The sequence below is a fragment of the Mus caroli genome, unplaced genomic scaffold (genome assembly GCF_978045245.1).
Source record: "Mus caroli unplaced genomic scaffold, Mus_caroli_1 scaffold_3, whole genome shotgun sequence".
Classification (NCBI taxonomy): Eukaryota; Metazoa; Chordata; class Mammalia; order Rodentia; family Muridae; genus Mus; species Mus caroli.
In genome coordinates, this window is record NW_028227258.1 from 157,676,828 (window position 1) to 157,692,692 (window position 15,865).

The 15,865-nt window shown below is 34.2% G+C and overlaps 1 protein-coding gene across 3 annotated transcripts in view; it reads right to left on the minus strand.

Moving 5' to 3' along the window:
- The window catches only part of Hnf4g (hepatocyte nuclear factor 4 gamma), a 144,641-nt gene that overhangs the window by 9,406 nt on the left and 119,370 nt on the right, over positions 1 to 15,865 (minus strand). For all 3 annotated transcript variants that reach the window (XM_085836038.1, XM_021157862.3, XM_021157861.3), the window contains exons 2-6: positions 13,109 to 13,280; positions 10,014 to 10,108; positions 7,621 to 7,727; positions 5,955 to 6,110; positions 2,525 to 2,612 (exon numbers count right to left, since the gene is read on the minus strand). In XM_085836038.1, the coding sequence (XP_085692164.1) occupies positions 2,525 to 2,612; positions 5,955 to 6,110; positions 7,621 to 7,727; positions 10,014 to 10,108; positions 13,109 to 13,254 (592 nt within the window). In that variant the 5' untranslated portion in view covers positions 13,255 to 13,280. The remainder of the gene's footprint in view (positions 1 to 2,524; positions 2,613 to 5,954; positions 6,111 to 7,620; positions 7,728 to 10,013; positions 10,109 to 13,108; positions 13,281 to 15,865) is intronic.

The window sequence follows — 15,865 nt, forward strand, 5'->3', positions numbered from 1 at the left end:
CCTGGATTTTATATCAACTAAACTCAAGCTCAAGTCCCCTGAGAAGAAGAAACCTCAATTGAGAAAATACCTCTGTAAGATCTGGCTGTAGGCACACCTGTCAGGCATTTTCTTAATTAGTGATTGTTCTGGGCAGACCTAGCCCGTTGTGGTTCGTGCTACCCCTGGGATGTTGGTCCTGGGTTCTATAAGAAAACAGGCTGAGCAAGCCATGGGAAACAAGGCACGAGCAGGCATCCACCATGACTTTTTGCAGTGGCTGCTCCTTACAGATTTCTGCCATGCTGTGCTCCTGCACTGACTTCCTTCAGCAATGAACAGTGATATGGAAGTGTAAGAAAGCTGTACCTTTACTCCTTAAATTGCTCTTGGTCAGTGTTTTATCACAGAAATAGAAATCCTAACTAAGACAATTGATTAGCTTAAATAGAGTTGACTTGAACAATTTATTGAACTGAATTTAAGAGACTTCTGAAACTTGATTGAGCAGGACCACCTAATTCTGCCAGAATTTTCTACCTTAGACATTCTCTAGCTATAATATGGTAAAGGTTTACCAAAATTTCTAAAATCTAGATTACTATTTCCTGATGTTATATGAACAATTATGTTTTTAATTACTCCACTGTAGGTGGTCATTACTGTTTGAATCTTTACTATTCCCTAAAGGCCTATGTACTGAATTTGTGAACTACAAAAAACAGCCATCAGTAGGAAATGGTGAAGCCTTTTAAAACTGGGCCCAGAGGAAGGGGCTCATATCATTGAAAGTGTACTCTTTTTAATTTAATTATTTTTATATACATGGGTGTTTGGGATGCATGTCTTTTTGTGCAGGATATGTATGCCTGGTACCCACAGAAGCTAGAAAGGGGTGCCAGATCTCCTAGAACTGGAATTGTAGATGGTTATGAGCTACTATGTAGTTACTGAGAATCAAACTCTGAACTTCTGAAAAGTCATCACTCTTAACCCCTGAGTCATCTCTATAGCCCTGAATGTATGTTCTTGAGGGGAATGTGTAGACTAGCCTTATTCTGTGTCTATTCTTCTTTCTTCTTGAAATGAGTAGTGTTCTCTCCCAAGTACTCCAAATACACCAAGCATGGTGTTCTGCTCTTTCACAGGCCTAAAGCAACAATGCCAAGTACTTATGATTGACATTACTGAGACTGGAAGCCACAAAACCCCTCACATTTTTTAAGTTGATTTTTTCAGGTATTTTGCCAAAGGTCTGGAAAGCTAGCACAAGAATCTGCAAGGTTCTTTTAACCTTTCAACTTTGCTTATCAGCTTTCCAGATATTCGAAGGACTAAAATATTGTATATATGTAAAGAGAACAAATGTGATGCTTGTATAAACACATAAGTGGAAAAAGAAATGATTATCATAGCCACAGAAGGTAACATATCTATTATTTCATGTAGTTTATTTCATGTTACACTGTCATGTGAAATAGTTGGCCTAGTTACTAAAGAAAAAACAGCCAAGAATGAGGAATAAGATGCATTGTTTTTCAGTATATATTGGGGAAAGATTTCTAAATAGGACAGTATCTGCAGTGTTAGGTAGAAATGCAATAGAAGTGCTTAGCTGAAATCAAGGACACATTCTGTGATCCCACTATGGTTGAGAATTTCAGGTCTAGGCTGCCTGGCTTTGCACCAGGATCAAAACATTCCTGTCTTCTATTTCTTCACAGTAGAATTAGCAGGGAGATGAGGTTTTATTTTAGTGATTAAATGGGAGAGTATATGTTATCACAATGCACTTAGAGCAGAGCCTTCAACAAATATTAGCTACACTAATACCAGTTGGCCATATAAATTCTTTGTCTTGATAAGACTTAAACAGAAGTCAACATTAAGATTATGAAACAAAGTCTGTACTACATTTTAAAATTTCAGTTTTCTTTCCATATCATCTCAAACATTCTGGACTTACATTCAATCAAAACAAAGAAAAATACGGGCAGTGAAACTGCTCCAGTGGGTAAAGATGCTTAAACCCAAGCAGGGGTACCTGATTCCCATGTCTAGGACACACATAGTTAAAGGAGAGAACTGACTCCTGCAATCTGTTCTCTTATTTCCACAGACAACACACACACACACACACTATTTCACACCACACACATACACACACCCACACCCACACATACATACACACACATACACACACATACATACACACATACACACACACACACATAAACCCCCACACCCCCCCACACTATACCACACCACACACATACACACACACACACACACACACACACACATACACATAAACATACACACACACATACACACACACACACACACACACACACACACACACTATACCACACCACAGACACAGAGTGAACATAGCACACTAGAGCTAAGGGAGGGATATGAATAACATACACTTTGGAAAATCATAGCACTATTTCCTAAGAGCTGGATGCTTTGTACATGCTGAATGAATCCTGCATATTAAAAATATAAAACATGTGCAAGTTCTTCTTTAAAAAATTCTTACCCAAAAGCAAAATATCTTTATACATCATGGATCTCTTTGTAGCTCCAAGCAGTAGGTGTTCTCCAGCATGAGCTCTCAACAGGGCCACCTTAAGAAAAGTTTGCAAATTTTAACAAGTAATTATAAAACGTAACAATTAAAAGACAGTACAAGGTAAGTCTGATTAACTTACAATGTTTCTTAAGACTGACTCCCTTTAAGGTTTGTTTTGTTCTGAAATAAAATAATCATGCACACTTAAAATGATTAGGCTTTCCAATTTTCTACTGTAGCACATCAGAAGTATTTGCTTTTGGGGATGGCCAAGAAAAGCAGATCTTTGGTTTCTGAGGAAAGCAGAATGGAACATTTTGAGTTTACACTTCAGTGTGATGCCCGCTCCCTTGATCCCCTATTTAACCTTGCATATATACTAGTAGGTTTGGATTTCATCTGCTTTCATATGAAAAGTGAAACACCAGATGTAGTCCTCGAAATGAAATTGCAAAATTTGTATAAACAAAATTTCCTGCAAAAAAATAAATTAAACAAACAAAGCAAACCCTAGGCTTCTAGGGGGAAAAGAAAAAAGTGATCAGCTCCTACTTGTGTCTAGGTTGTGTCTGACCTTGCAGCAGTAAATACTCATTCTTTCCCTCAGTTCTGTGCTGGTTACAACCAGAGAAATCAAGACTAGTGTAGCACTTCCCAAATGAATGCTTCTCCTATGTTTTCTGCTCAATAGTACATGCTACAAGCATCCAAATATGATTGTTTGGATCCAACAGAAGTCTATGTGGAGTGTTCTTTAACTTCTCAAGGATGTGTTGATAGTTATTAAAGTGTAAACCATATCCACCCATTGCCTTTCTTCTCTGTGGCTTCCAACCTGTCTCTGGACTACTCTAGAACACCCACTTGCTATTCTTGCTTCTCAGTCACTTCTACAGTCTTGGAGCATCTTTGATTAAACCACTCATATATACATACCACATCTCTGCTAAAAACTTCAGTGCTTTCAAATTGTCCTTAAAATAAAGTCCAGATTCCTCTACTGTGACCTTACATGTGACATGAGGTGAGTAGACATTACTTTTTTTTACCTACTGCATGCTCTGTCCCTGCTTTATCTTACAGCACTCACTGTTCACCACCTGCCTGACAACCTCTAAGCACAGTGTTCATATACTCAAGAATTCTCTTTCAACTTTGGCACGTGTCTTGCTTTGGACGATGTCTTCTCTGATTCCCATAATCAAGTCTTTCCATCTCACCCTCATTCACCCTCCAATGCATCCTGTTCCATTTTATGAAATTTCATTGAGCCTACCTCTACATAGTCAACTTACTCATAATTTGTATATATTCTTTTTACTGTTCATCTCTCCCAAATAGACTACAATGTTTCCAGTGAAGCAATCTGCACTTTTACTGCGATTACCTCAGTACCTAACTGAAACCAGTAGTCTGCTAGTAAATAGTCATCCTATGAATTTATGGATGGAATAAACTGGTCTGGAGTCCACTTTCAGGAACTGTAAAGCAGAGATAACACCTACACCACAGAGCTCCTAAAAGAATTAAATGCAGAGGTGCTCAGAGCCAACCATTGAACTGAGCAAGGTATCCCCAAAAGAGAAGCTAGAGAAAGGACTGAAGGAGATGAAGGTGTTTGCAACCCCATAGGAAGAACAATATCAACCAACCAGAGTCCCTGAAGCTCCCAGAGATTAAACCACCAACCAAAGAGTTCATGGAGGGACCTATGGCTCCAGCCACATATGTAGCAGAGAATGCCCTTGTCAGACATCAATGGAAAGAGAGGCCCTTGGTCCTGTGAAGGCTTGATGCCCCAGTGTTAGAGAATGCCTGGGGAGGATGGGAGGAGTGGGTGGGTTGAAGGGAGCATCGAGAAGGAGGATGTGGTAGGGGGTTTCTGGGGTGGGGGAGAAACCAGGAAAGGGGATAACCCTTGAAATGTCAATAAAGATACGATCAAATAAAAAAGAATTAAATAGAATAACATAATTAAACATACATTTGAGAGGTTATTCCTCAGTGCCTTTACCTGTAACCAACATTCACTAACCATAACTATTAATATTATACTGTTAATATGAATGAGAAGTAAACAAAGATGTTTTACATAGTTGCCAAGCACCGATTTCCCAATATTTTGAGCATTATTATTATATATAAGTCAGCAGGTTTTAAAGGTGAATGATAATAAAATTATAAAGCTGATAAATAACACAGCCCTACTTATATTGCTTGGGGTGAGACTGGAAGCTTTTAGCAATTTATTCACTGTGGCATAATCTTCTGAGCCAAGCTATCTTTATGACATGTCAATAAATGTGACTCACTCCAGGAAGGGAGTTAAAAAATACTGTAAGGGTGATTTCAGTTTTCATGGAACTTTTTTCTGTCCACAAGTAAAGTACCTTCTTAGAAATATAACTGCTATATTCCTATAATGATTATAATGATTATGTTCCCTTCTGGAGTGTGAATATTTCCCCTTTCCTTAATTTTTACACAATCCTACTTGGTTTTTTTTGTTTTATTTGGCATGAATTTCTTGTGCCAATGACAGCACTACATATAGTGTTGAATTCTTAGTGTGGTTAATTCTTTCAATGTGAAAGAAGTGGAAATTTTAATAGTATTTTCATCTATAAAAAGGTGTATATACACTTTAGGAAGAACAGCTCAAAGTGAGTCAAATACAAATGAATTTTCAAATTCTAATGAAAAAATCTGTTTCAAATTATTATTTAAAAATTCTCAATATCAAAATACCCAGTAAAAAACTGCATCTATTAGGAAAAGAAGACTGCATCTTGCTTGATTTTTCTTGGTAGATTTCAGATATGGAATCTACAGATATTTTTGCTACCTCTATATTTCAGTATAATAAGTACCAAAATAAAATTTATAGCATTAAGAAAAAAAAAACCCTTACATGTTAATTATATAGAGTATCCACAAAGAAACCAACATATTCTCCTTAGTTTCTGTCAAGGAGTTGCCAGGCATTTCTGAATAATCTCATTCTGTACATTCAGGAAACTCAAGACACCACAGGTCACCATTTGCTTCTTTTAGCTTGCCAAATATTTACCTCTTTAATAACCAGAAAATGTCATGAAAGTTGTTATTTGCTGTTTACCTTTCTTCCTCATTTAAATGCCTAAACTCCAAAACTGCAGACTCTTAACCTTTCCATAATTGTTAGATCCTGACAATCAACAATAGACAAAAAACACTTCTGTCTCTTGATAGAATACAAAGGTAAAAGGATAAGGTAAAGTCTTGTGATTAGTTCCCATAATAATTCAACTACTGTCTAATATATTAAATGCATTACAGATATAAATCAAAGAGCACAAGAATTTAGCAAATCTTAAAGCCACTCTTAAAAGAAGACATAATTTCTTCTAAATCATACCTGGTCATCCAAGGGCAGTTCACAGAAGGCAGGGATGTATTTGGCCCATTCCACCAAGACTAAGAGCTGTTGTTTCATGGACTCACAAACGTCACTGATGCTTGCGATTTTCTTAATATTTATGTCAGTGCTGGAACTGGGGCTTGGGGCTGAAATCTAATGTTAACACAATATTATATGAATTTATAATTAAAACCACTGAATAGCCAATATTTCCTCTATTTCCTATGAATATATAATATAAATAGCATGAAAGGAAGAATTATCATTATCATAGTAATTTCTTAAATTTTCCACATTTTTAATTTGAGAAATAAAATCTTTTTGGTTTAAAGCTAAATTGAAAACATGAGTATATAAATACACACTCAGAGTGAAGAAATTTATTTTAAATACGAAATCTGTAAATGAGGTTAAGTTTTTGGAGGAAGTTTGTAGTTCAAACTGACTACATAAAGAAATGGATAGTAACCACAAGAAATAAACTCTATAATTGTATTTTTAGTTAAAAACTCATATTTTCATTAGGTTTTTCCATCTTTACTTTGTTGATTTTTGTGGAAAAAAAGTTAGTGAATAAGTTGATCAAAGGTGGAAAATATTTAGAGAAGAAACTAAAAATATTAGAAGGCCATAAAAATAAAATTAATAAACCAACCAAAATTAAGAAACAAACTTAGCAATGGTGAAATGTGTAACACAGTGATAATTATTCTAAAAATTTGCATAATTCTTGATTATGAAAATCAAAATGATACTTTACAATGTTTTCTACCTAATTAAAGTTTTGTAAAGTCAAATTTAGCCATAGGTTCTTTATTGCATGTGTGCCTTTGTCATGTGAACCCCGATATTCTCTTACAGCTCCCCTTTAAGCCATACTCTAAATGTTTTATTGGACCATCAAGTAATCTCCTAGTAATAGGGATGATAATGGGATGTTAACCTCATCACATTACTCGTGTGTTATCAAGAATGAAAGTAGACTCACTGCCTCCTGAGGGGACTTGATTAAGTGCTTGGCTATTTCATAATTTGCCTTGCCATAGACAAACAGCCTGAACATTTCCATTAAAATCAATGCTAAAATGAACTGTCTTCAGAATACATGTGTAAAATGCATGATTGATCCTTTTAGCTTCACACCTGATATTCTTACTTTAAAATTTGTAAGTAATGAAATTTACTTTTCTCCCTATTTCATGACTCTGCCTTTAATGCTCACCAAAGCATCTGTTCTCTAAGGGGATAGCAAGTTGACTTCTTGAGTTCAGTTAATTTTATTTCCTTAAAATAAATTTAAAGGAAAGAAATGCTGATGAAAGTTCCCTCAATATTAGAGCAGATGATTTTATAGATCTAACCAATAAAATATTGCAATAAAACAGAACAACATGCTATGTTATATTTTTACTTGACTTCATAAATAAACTTCCAAACAATCTTATACTTTGAATTAACTTCATTTTTCAATTTAAAGATAGGGTGTTATTAAAAAATATATTCAGAACCAAAATTCAAAAAATGTCAACCGTTATCCTACTTCTTTCAAAATGGTCCTTTTGAGCCTGTCTCTATTGACTTTAGCAGTGAGCACAATGACAGCACGCTGCAATAGCAGACACTGGATTCCATTGCAGAGCCAATGCTGGGGTGTGGGATGTACCTGGCGAGATCTCACTTCCGCTTGTGCCAGAGTGTTTATGGAGGGAATGTTGCTGCCCTCATAGGTACTTCTTCTTGTACTGATTCTGTCGCGCTCATTTTGCACCGCTAAGAGAGAAAACCGTAGTTGTTTGTTAGATCTCTAACGTAGGCTACAGTATAAAGATGGAAATAAGGAAGATTACAGATGTTCAGATAGAGTCTTTCAAAATGTAGAAATAAAGATGTTTTTTTTTTTTTATTTCACTCTTGAACCACTTTGAAACCCATTTAAAGATAGAAATAGTTAAGCTTGTCCCCAGAGCTCATAAAATATGGTGACTTGGATTTAGTGATGAGACAAATGCTGAGAATGGTTGGGTCATCCAGTTTTGACATGCTGTGTTTTAATATGGCTTTCTATTCTCTCACAGTTAATAAAACAGTAAGGTAAAATACAAAGAATACTGCCTGTCTTGTTGGCCAGGTCAAAGATAAAAACATAGTCACTGTTCGGAGATGTTAGCCATAGATTCTGAAAGTCCTGTTTTCTTTTAAATACAAAACACTACTAAACTAGAAAGTAAATTTTTCTAGCTAAGACGGTTTTAAGTAGACCTGTGGCCCTTTATAAAGCAATGCTTACAACTGTTAGCTTCAGAAATCATTGCATAATCTGAAGTATCTCTCTAGAAGTTAGAAGCCTTTATAGAAATATGAAATCATTCCTCACATTATATAAAATGACTATAAAAGGTACATTTACTTCTGTGATTTAGAGAGGAAAGAATGAGATACACATGTCCTAAGAATTATTGAAAACCAAAATTTTAAACAAGAAAAAAAGGGAAGATTTATCCCAGAACTTGCATAAATATTAATGTAAAATAAAAATAAATTGGATGTCGAAGTTAAATTTCAAAAATGAGAACACAAAATTATCTTCCATTAACAAAAGACAAGAAGACAAGGCTGAAAGCCTGTCACTCATCTTGGTTAATGTTCTAATAGGGTCTGTTGGAAATATCATGATATCAAAAGATTAAAGTTTTTCTCCAGCAAAGAAAACTACCAATTTCTACATCAATATCACAGAGACCCAAATCTACCAAATCTAGTTAGCAGAAAAAGTAGTAGGTGTTTGTCTAAAAAAAGAGAGTGATCTTTAGGGTAAGTCAAATGCTTAACATTTTATTTTAAAAATCCTACAACCTGGTAGCTTATCTTGTTATTTTTATTTATGTGGAAATAAATAGAAGTGAAAAGATTTTCTTCTGTTTTTATAAATTTGATTTCTATTATCAAACTTTATTAATACACTGCATATGTATATGATACCTAAGCATTTGCAAATTTTACATAAATCCCTGGATTTGTACCCATTTAATTTATCTTTATATTAAGCTCTATTATTTATTGAAGAGTTTGAATCATCAAATTTTAAGCTCAGCAATTACTTTCCAATCTATTTAGTAAAATTAAACAATCATTTTATAAACAGAAGAGGTAAGTTCACTATTTTCAAAGGTAGTGAAATTGTTATAAATTGTTAGACTCAAAGGGGAAATACAAATTTGTTTTTGTTTACAATTTTATAAAGGTAAGGATTTGTTTTCAGGTAATAAGTATAAAAACAGCATTTGATAAATTATGTAATTATCCCTATGAACTACCTAATAGAGCGTTTAAGACATTAGCCAATTCATTTTGAAAGGAGAAATTGCCTCTTTGATATAGCTCTTTGCATATGAAGACATAGACTCACAACAAAATACAGATATTAAGTCTTACAGCTGCTAAACCTGCCAGATGTTTGGGATGTATAGCATAGTGGTCTTTAATCATGTCAGACTGAGAAAAGATAAATTGATATGACTTAACAGGCAAAAGTAAAACTACTGTACATGGAATACCATATCTGCATTGCTTCTATAACTGAATAGAATATGAGCTTCTCAGGATGGAGGATTATCTTCTCTATCATGGTCACAATTCAGATATCGGTATCTGGAACAGTGTTTAGCAAACAGCAATATTTAGGAAACCAATTACAGGAATACATAAAAAGAAGATTTGGACTTGATGTTCGTGAGATAAGTAAAGACACCCAGGTGTTCCTAAAAATGAAAAGTGTGTATACAGTACATCCATGTCTCTAATCTGTGTGTAGATTTTTCCTATGGAAAGGATAGTGTCAACTTTCAGAGCAGATAAGCACTACTTCCTCTGCCTAATAACTGCACATCCTTACTCTACATTCTTTAACTAGGAACTCTTTGATAGGTTTTTCCATTAATATATTGAGGGAAATCAGAACTTATTAAGTAGGTTATTGTGATTAATGAGAATATTTGCACATTGTTATCCCTTTGCATCAATAGTAGAAATTATCACCATCATTATTATTACTATTACCTTCTTTTTTCATTCCTGCTCTAAAACACTTTCTTAATCGACAGTATCTGCATTGATTCCTTTTGTCCTTGTCAACAACACACTGCCGACTGAATCTGTAACAAGAAACAGGTATTAGTTCACACACGACAATCATTTATCAAAAAAAAAGCACATAAGGAAATAATTAGACTTTAAGTAATTACAGTTAAATCGGGCTCAATACAAAGTATGTATAAAATAATTTCTTAAGAAATCGAATAGCTCAGGATTGGAACATGCATGAAAATATACAACTCACTTCTCAGATAGTCTTGCCAAAAAATAAATAAATAAATAAATAAATCTGAATGACTACATCATTTTGGACCAGTGTGTGCTACTAAGAGTCATAGACATCAAGCCTAGGTTTAATATCTTCATCATATAAAGATGTAGTGTCTATTGCCACATGATTTCAGCATGATGGGCAATGGCTTATGATTCATACTTTTACACTTTTGTGTGGTTTCTCTTTTTAAATGCTTTTATTCTATTAAATTTAAATGACTCCACATTAAATTAAGATTTATTATGAATATCAAGTTACATACGATTGAGAAAACCAATAAGAATGTTACTTCTTAATGACATACCATCTTATACTCTTAAAAACCCACAGAGTGGATAGCATACATGCGCTGCTAAAGATGTAGTAGACAACAAAAAGGAGCTCTTATACCCTGTGGGTTGGAATATTAAATGCTGATACTTTGCAAAAATGTTTTGCAGTTTTTCTAAAAGTTAAGAACTGAATTGCAGATAGGACACAGCAATTTCAAGGTTTGTATATATCCATGATAAATGAAAACTCTTGGAGTGATGAGCAGATAAAACCCCATACATTGGAACAAGACTATTTGTTAACATGTCAGAATTAAGCACAGACACACATGCTGATGGACCTTGAAAACCATTACAAATGAAGGTGATACCAAAGATCATGTAGTGCAGTGTCCAGAGAGGAAAATCTATTGTAACAGGTTGCAGATTAATAGTTTCCTTACACTGAAGTAGAGCCAGCGAAACTGCAGGACACCCTACTAGAGACTTCATTACGCAGTAATTGGGGGCTACTTTTAATTGATGGTATCAATAGTCACACAATTCTTAATATGCTATTATGTGAATTCCTAGCTACACATGTTGCTATTGTTGCATTTGTTGCTGGTGATTATTGAACGATAAGGATAATACAATGTGATTTATGACCTAGTAATATTTACAGACAAGACTTAACATGTGAGTTGTACTCTCAAAATTAACACACATTAAAATGCAAATCACTCCTTTGAATATGGGGCTAAAAATACTCAGAAGAGGAGAACATGTGACCAAAAATCACAAGGAGAATATATTTAAATCACATTAATTTAATTAAAAAGAAAGAAGAAACATACACCATGAAGTTCTTAACATGTTCAATATCTTTATGTAAGTACAGAATGGATGATAAAAGAATTTGAAATCTACCAAATACACAGAAACATTGACAGAAGTTATAGAAAGCATCCCATAAATATCATTAAATTAAAAGATTTAAGTTCTTTAGGAGGGGAAATCCAGCTTCAGCAGCATAAGACTGTTAAAGTCAAGTTATAATTTATCAGTCTAAGCAATAGTACATTTGAGACCAGTTATCTTGACTTTAAAGACATGAACTCTCAAATTGCATCCATACAACAACTATTTTCCAGAAGAAGAAAAAAAAAAGACCATAAAGATTGCTGGATATCAAAACTGTATAGTAGCCTAATTAGTGGGCAGCACACATAGTATGAAGCTACAAATTCCCACTTGCCTCTGCCTCTGGGGTACTAGTACACCTCAAAAACTTGCTCTGATGGTGATTCTTCCTTATTCCCCCAATAAAGTGAAGATAAAAGTCATCATATTCCATGATCAGGGCTGTCACTTTTCATGGAACTGTGTCTCACTTTTAATAGTGCACATGACTCCAAACACTGGCACCTCTATGTTGCTTTGTTTCTTCAGGTGTTAATGTGTAGAACACTCAAGTGTGTAAGGTAACCATGGAGAAAACGTGTTTGGTAGGAGAGACAACTCATTTTTAGCTATGGAATGGGCATGTGGACATAATACCATCTAAATGCTCTTTACTTTGTCAAATTTTAAAGTAGATGATTTACATTTTTTAATTGACATCAAACTCCCCTTCAAATATTACAAAAGAACACAAGGTAGAAATTTATGAAGTTACATATTAACCTTTATTATACCTTGAACAGTCAAATGTTACCAGATTGGGAATTCTCAAATGTCCAACTTATTCTTACGAAAATAGATTTTTTGTTCTTTCTGCTAAAATTCAATGATTTGTGTCAACAGGCCAAGTTCAACCTAAACAGTATATACTCCAAGACAATCATAGAAATCAATCAGAATAAATACCTAAACTTAAACTTAGCTGTGATATTGGCTAAGTACTATTAAAAAGACTAGTAGAAATGTATGGACTTATGAATTAAATAAAATTTAGACACAACCCAGTTGGTTGTGTAAAATTTAACCTGAGAATTACTTTGAAATGAAAATTAAATTTTACCATTTGAAACCCATAAGATACAAAGTCACCCTGTAGTTTTAATTTTTTTTTTTTGCTAAAAACCCAGGATATATGGACCTTAAAGAGAAATTACACAAAAACTGCCCGCTTTAATCCATTTTAATAGATTTAAAACAGTATTTAGTGGCATATGAACATGTGATAAAACAATAAAGAAACACAAAGAAAAGATTAACACCAAACTCTAGAGGGTAGTTCCCCCTTTGCCACTGAGGACAAGTGGCCATGGAGGTGTCCACTGGAGTATTAAATTATATTGCTCTAAACTGGGTGGTAGGTATGAGAATTTCTTTATGCACATTTACAAGTCTCAGATTGTTTATAAGATGGAACTACCAATGTGAATGTAAACTGCACATACAACCATGAGTTCATTTTGAAGCTTGTCAATTTGGTTCTGACTTACAGAGTTATGAAAGCTCTTAATTAACCTTGTTCATATCTTTAGACAGTAAGAAAGAAAATTTTGCTGAAATGAGCACCCTACTACCTGCAGGAATAAACATGACTCTTCCGAATGCTGCGCCTGAAAAAGCCTTTGCAGCCATCACAACTGGACGCCCCATAGTGCTTTCCTGTTGCTCTGTCACCACAGATGGCACATAAACAGTTGACACCACTGTCTGTGGTATTCATACTTGTGGTCTCTGGGGCAGAACTGTCTGTTGAAGAAAGATGAGAGAAGTTACTACATCCCATTGTCAACTTTTTGCTCCTTTGTCATTCTTTGCTTTACAGAGACTCCCTTATTGCTGCTTTCATTTCAAGTGCTGAGAAATCCTCCTCAGCCTCTGTTTCCTATCTGATCATTTAATTTTGGGTTATGATTCATCTCAATTACACAACCTTTCTTAAGAGAAGCTCATGCAATTTCATGACAGATATCAACTCAGTGATAAAATAAAACAAACAAGAAAAACAAAACAACAACAACAACAAAACTTCGGATTTTATTTCTTCCATGATAACATCATAGAGTACAATTTTAAAGACGTGAAAACCTATTTAATAATTTCATTTGTGATGTCTAGTAAGCATAATAGTTGAAAATAATTTTCCCCAGTTGATCTGCTTCATTTGGCCCTCTGCATATAAGTCAGTGGTTCCACACCAGAGATAAAGTTTTAAGTGTCTTCCATGAGTTAATTCATTACCATTTACATTTAATTGAATACCCTACAAAAGATATGTAGAGCAAAGGTGAATGGTTTTACCTAACATGGTCACCCTTTCTAAGAATTACTGGAAAACATTCTATCTAATTTTCATACTCTCATTTTGTTTATCAGACAGCTGCTTCACATGATCTTTGTCCGTCCAATACGTGGAGAGTTGAAAGCATAAAGCCAGTTATTTCACCACTTCCTATAATGATCATCTTCACACTGAATTGCCCTGTTCTGGTACATCCCACCACTCTCAGCCCACTGCCCGTTATGGCTTCCAACATGTTCACTGTTCTACACATCTGCTACCTTTCTGTGTTCTTTGAATCTGATTTCGTCAACTATACTTTTAAAAGTTTCCTAAACATTTCCACACTGGTATTTAAGCTAACTCTGAGGTTCCAGAACACTTCTCATGTTTTGTATGAATCTGCTTGAGAATTCAAAGTCAATCATCTCCCATCTGTCCTTCAAAGAAAGCCTAGAGTTGAACAAACTACCATTATTTTTAAATGCATTTTAAGGTCCATTATTATTGTCTATAATTGTACTACAAATGGATTGGCTCATAAATACATCTTTACATGGAAAATATCAGTATCATAATGTCAGAGAATTAATCAATTAATGTTTTTCTCATACTTCTGTTTATCACTTCTTAGAACTCTACTGAGCTACAGTGGAACATCTAATACATGTTCAAAAGCAATTAATACATACATATACATATGTGGGTGTTTGTGTGGTCCCAAAAGCCTATATGTAGTTCCATGATATTATATATATATATATATATATATATATATATATATATATGTGTGTGTGTGTGTGTGTATGTGTGTGTATATATATATATATAATCATTACTATATAAATATTTCTTTAATGAGTTTACATTGCTGTAAGTATTCTATGAATCCAGCCATACTCAAAGACTTTATATGCATAAGGTAATATATTAAAACTTGAACTTGGTGGTTGCCTAGGGATATCACTCAATGAAATAGAATTTGCTTAGTAGGCACAAGACTATAGATTCAACCACAAAATATTAATTGAGCATAAACTAAATACATATTATTATAAGTATAAAAATAACCTATTACTTTATCTCTAATAAAAATTGGTAAAATACAAAGTTGGCATTTACTAATTGAATTATAATATTAACAAGGTATTAGTAATGTTGAATGGAAATTAGAACTCTCTGAAATCACAGCCACATATTACATAGAGATTGAGAGATCTTAAAACAATCAATCCTAAGTGGGATGACTCCATCAGAGTTCAGGGATCCCCTTGGAAGAAGAGGTAGAAAAAATATAAGAACCAGAGAGAATGAAGGACATTAGGAGACAAGTTCCTCAAAATCAACTATTCAAGGCTCATGTGAACTTACAGGGGCTTAACCAGAATGCACAAGGCCTACATGGGTCTGTACCAGGTTATATATTAATATATATATATATATATATATGTGTGTGTGTGTGTGTGTGTGTGTGTGTGTGTGTGTGTGTGTGTGTGTATGTGTGTGTGTGTAAGGGCTTTTCAATTTACTATTTCTATGGGATCCCTAACTACAAGAAGAAGTGGGTCTCTGATTTTTTTGCCTTCTCTTGGTGTTCTTTTTTTCTGCTGGTTTGTCTTGTCCAACATCCATTTAATAGTTTTATCTTCTTATGTTTTGTTTGATATATTTAAAAATATGAGTGAACGAAGGAAAACCTAGACTCTAACATAAAATGTACAAATGGACTATCATATACCTGCTGGAAGAGAGAAAGTCAGTGTTCTCCAATGAAGAAGGAGTATACCAAACACTTCTGGGAAGGCCTCATATTCAGGAATAGCTGATTTCATATAATAAACTCCACATTCTTGTGTGCTTTTATTTGGTTACAGTTTGATAAAGGGTTATTTGCTTTTCTTTCTGGGTATTGTTTTATTTTGATTTCTTGGTTTTGAGAATTATTATTGTTATATTGGGTTTTTGTTTTTCTTTTTATTTGAGAAGAAATTTAAAGTAGGATGTATAGGAAACAGAAGAGGAAGTTGAAGAACATAGTAGAGAAAAATGTAAT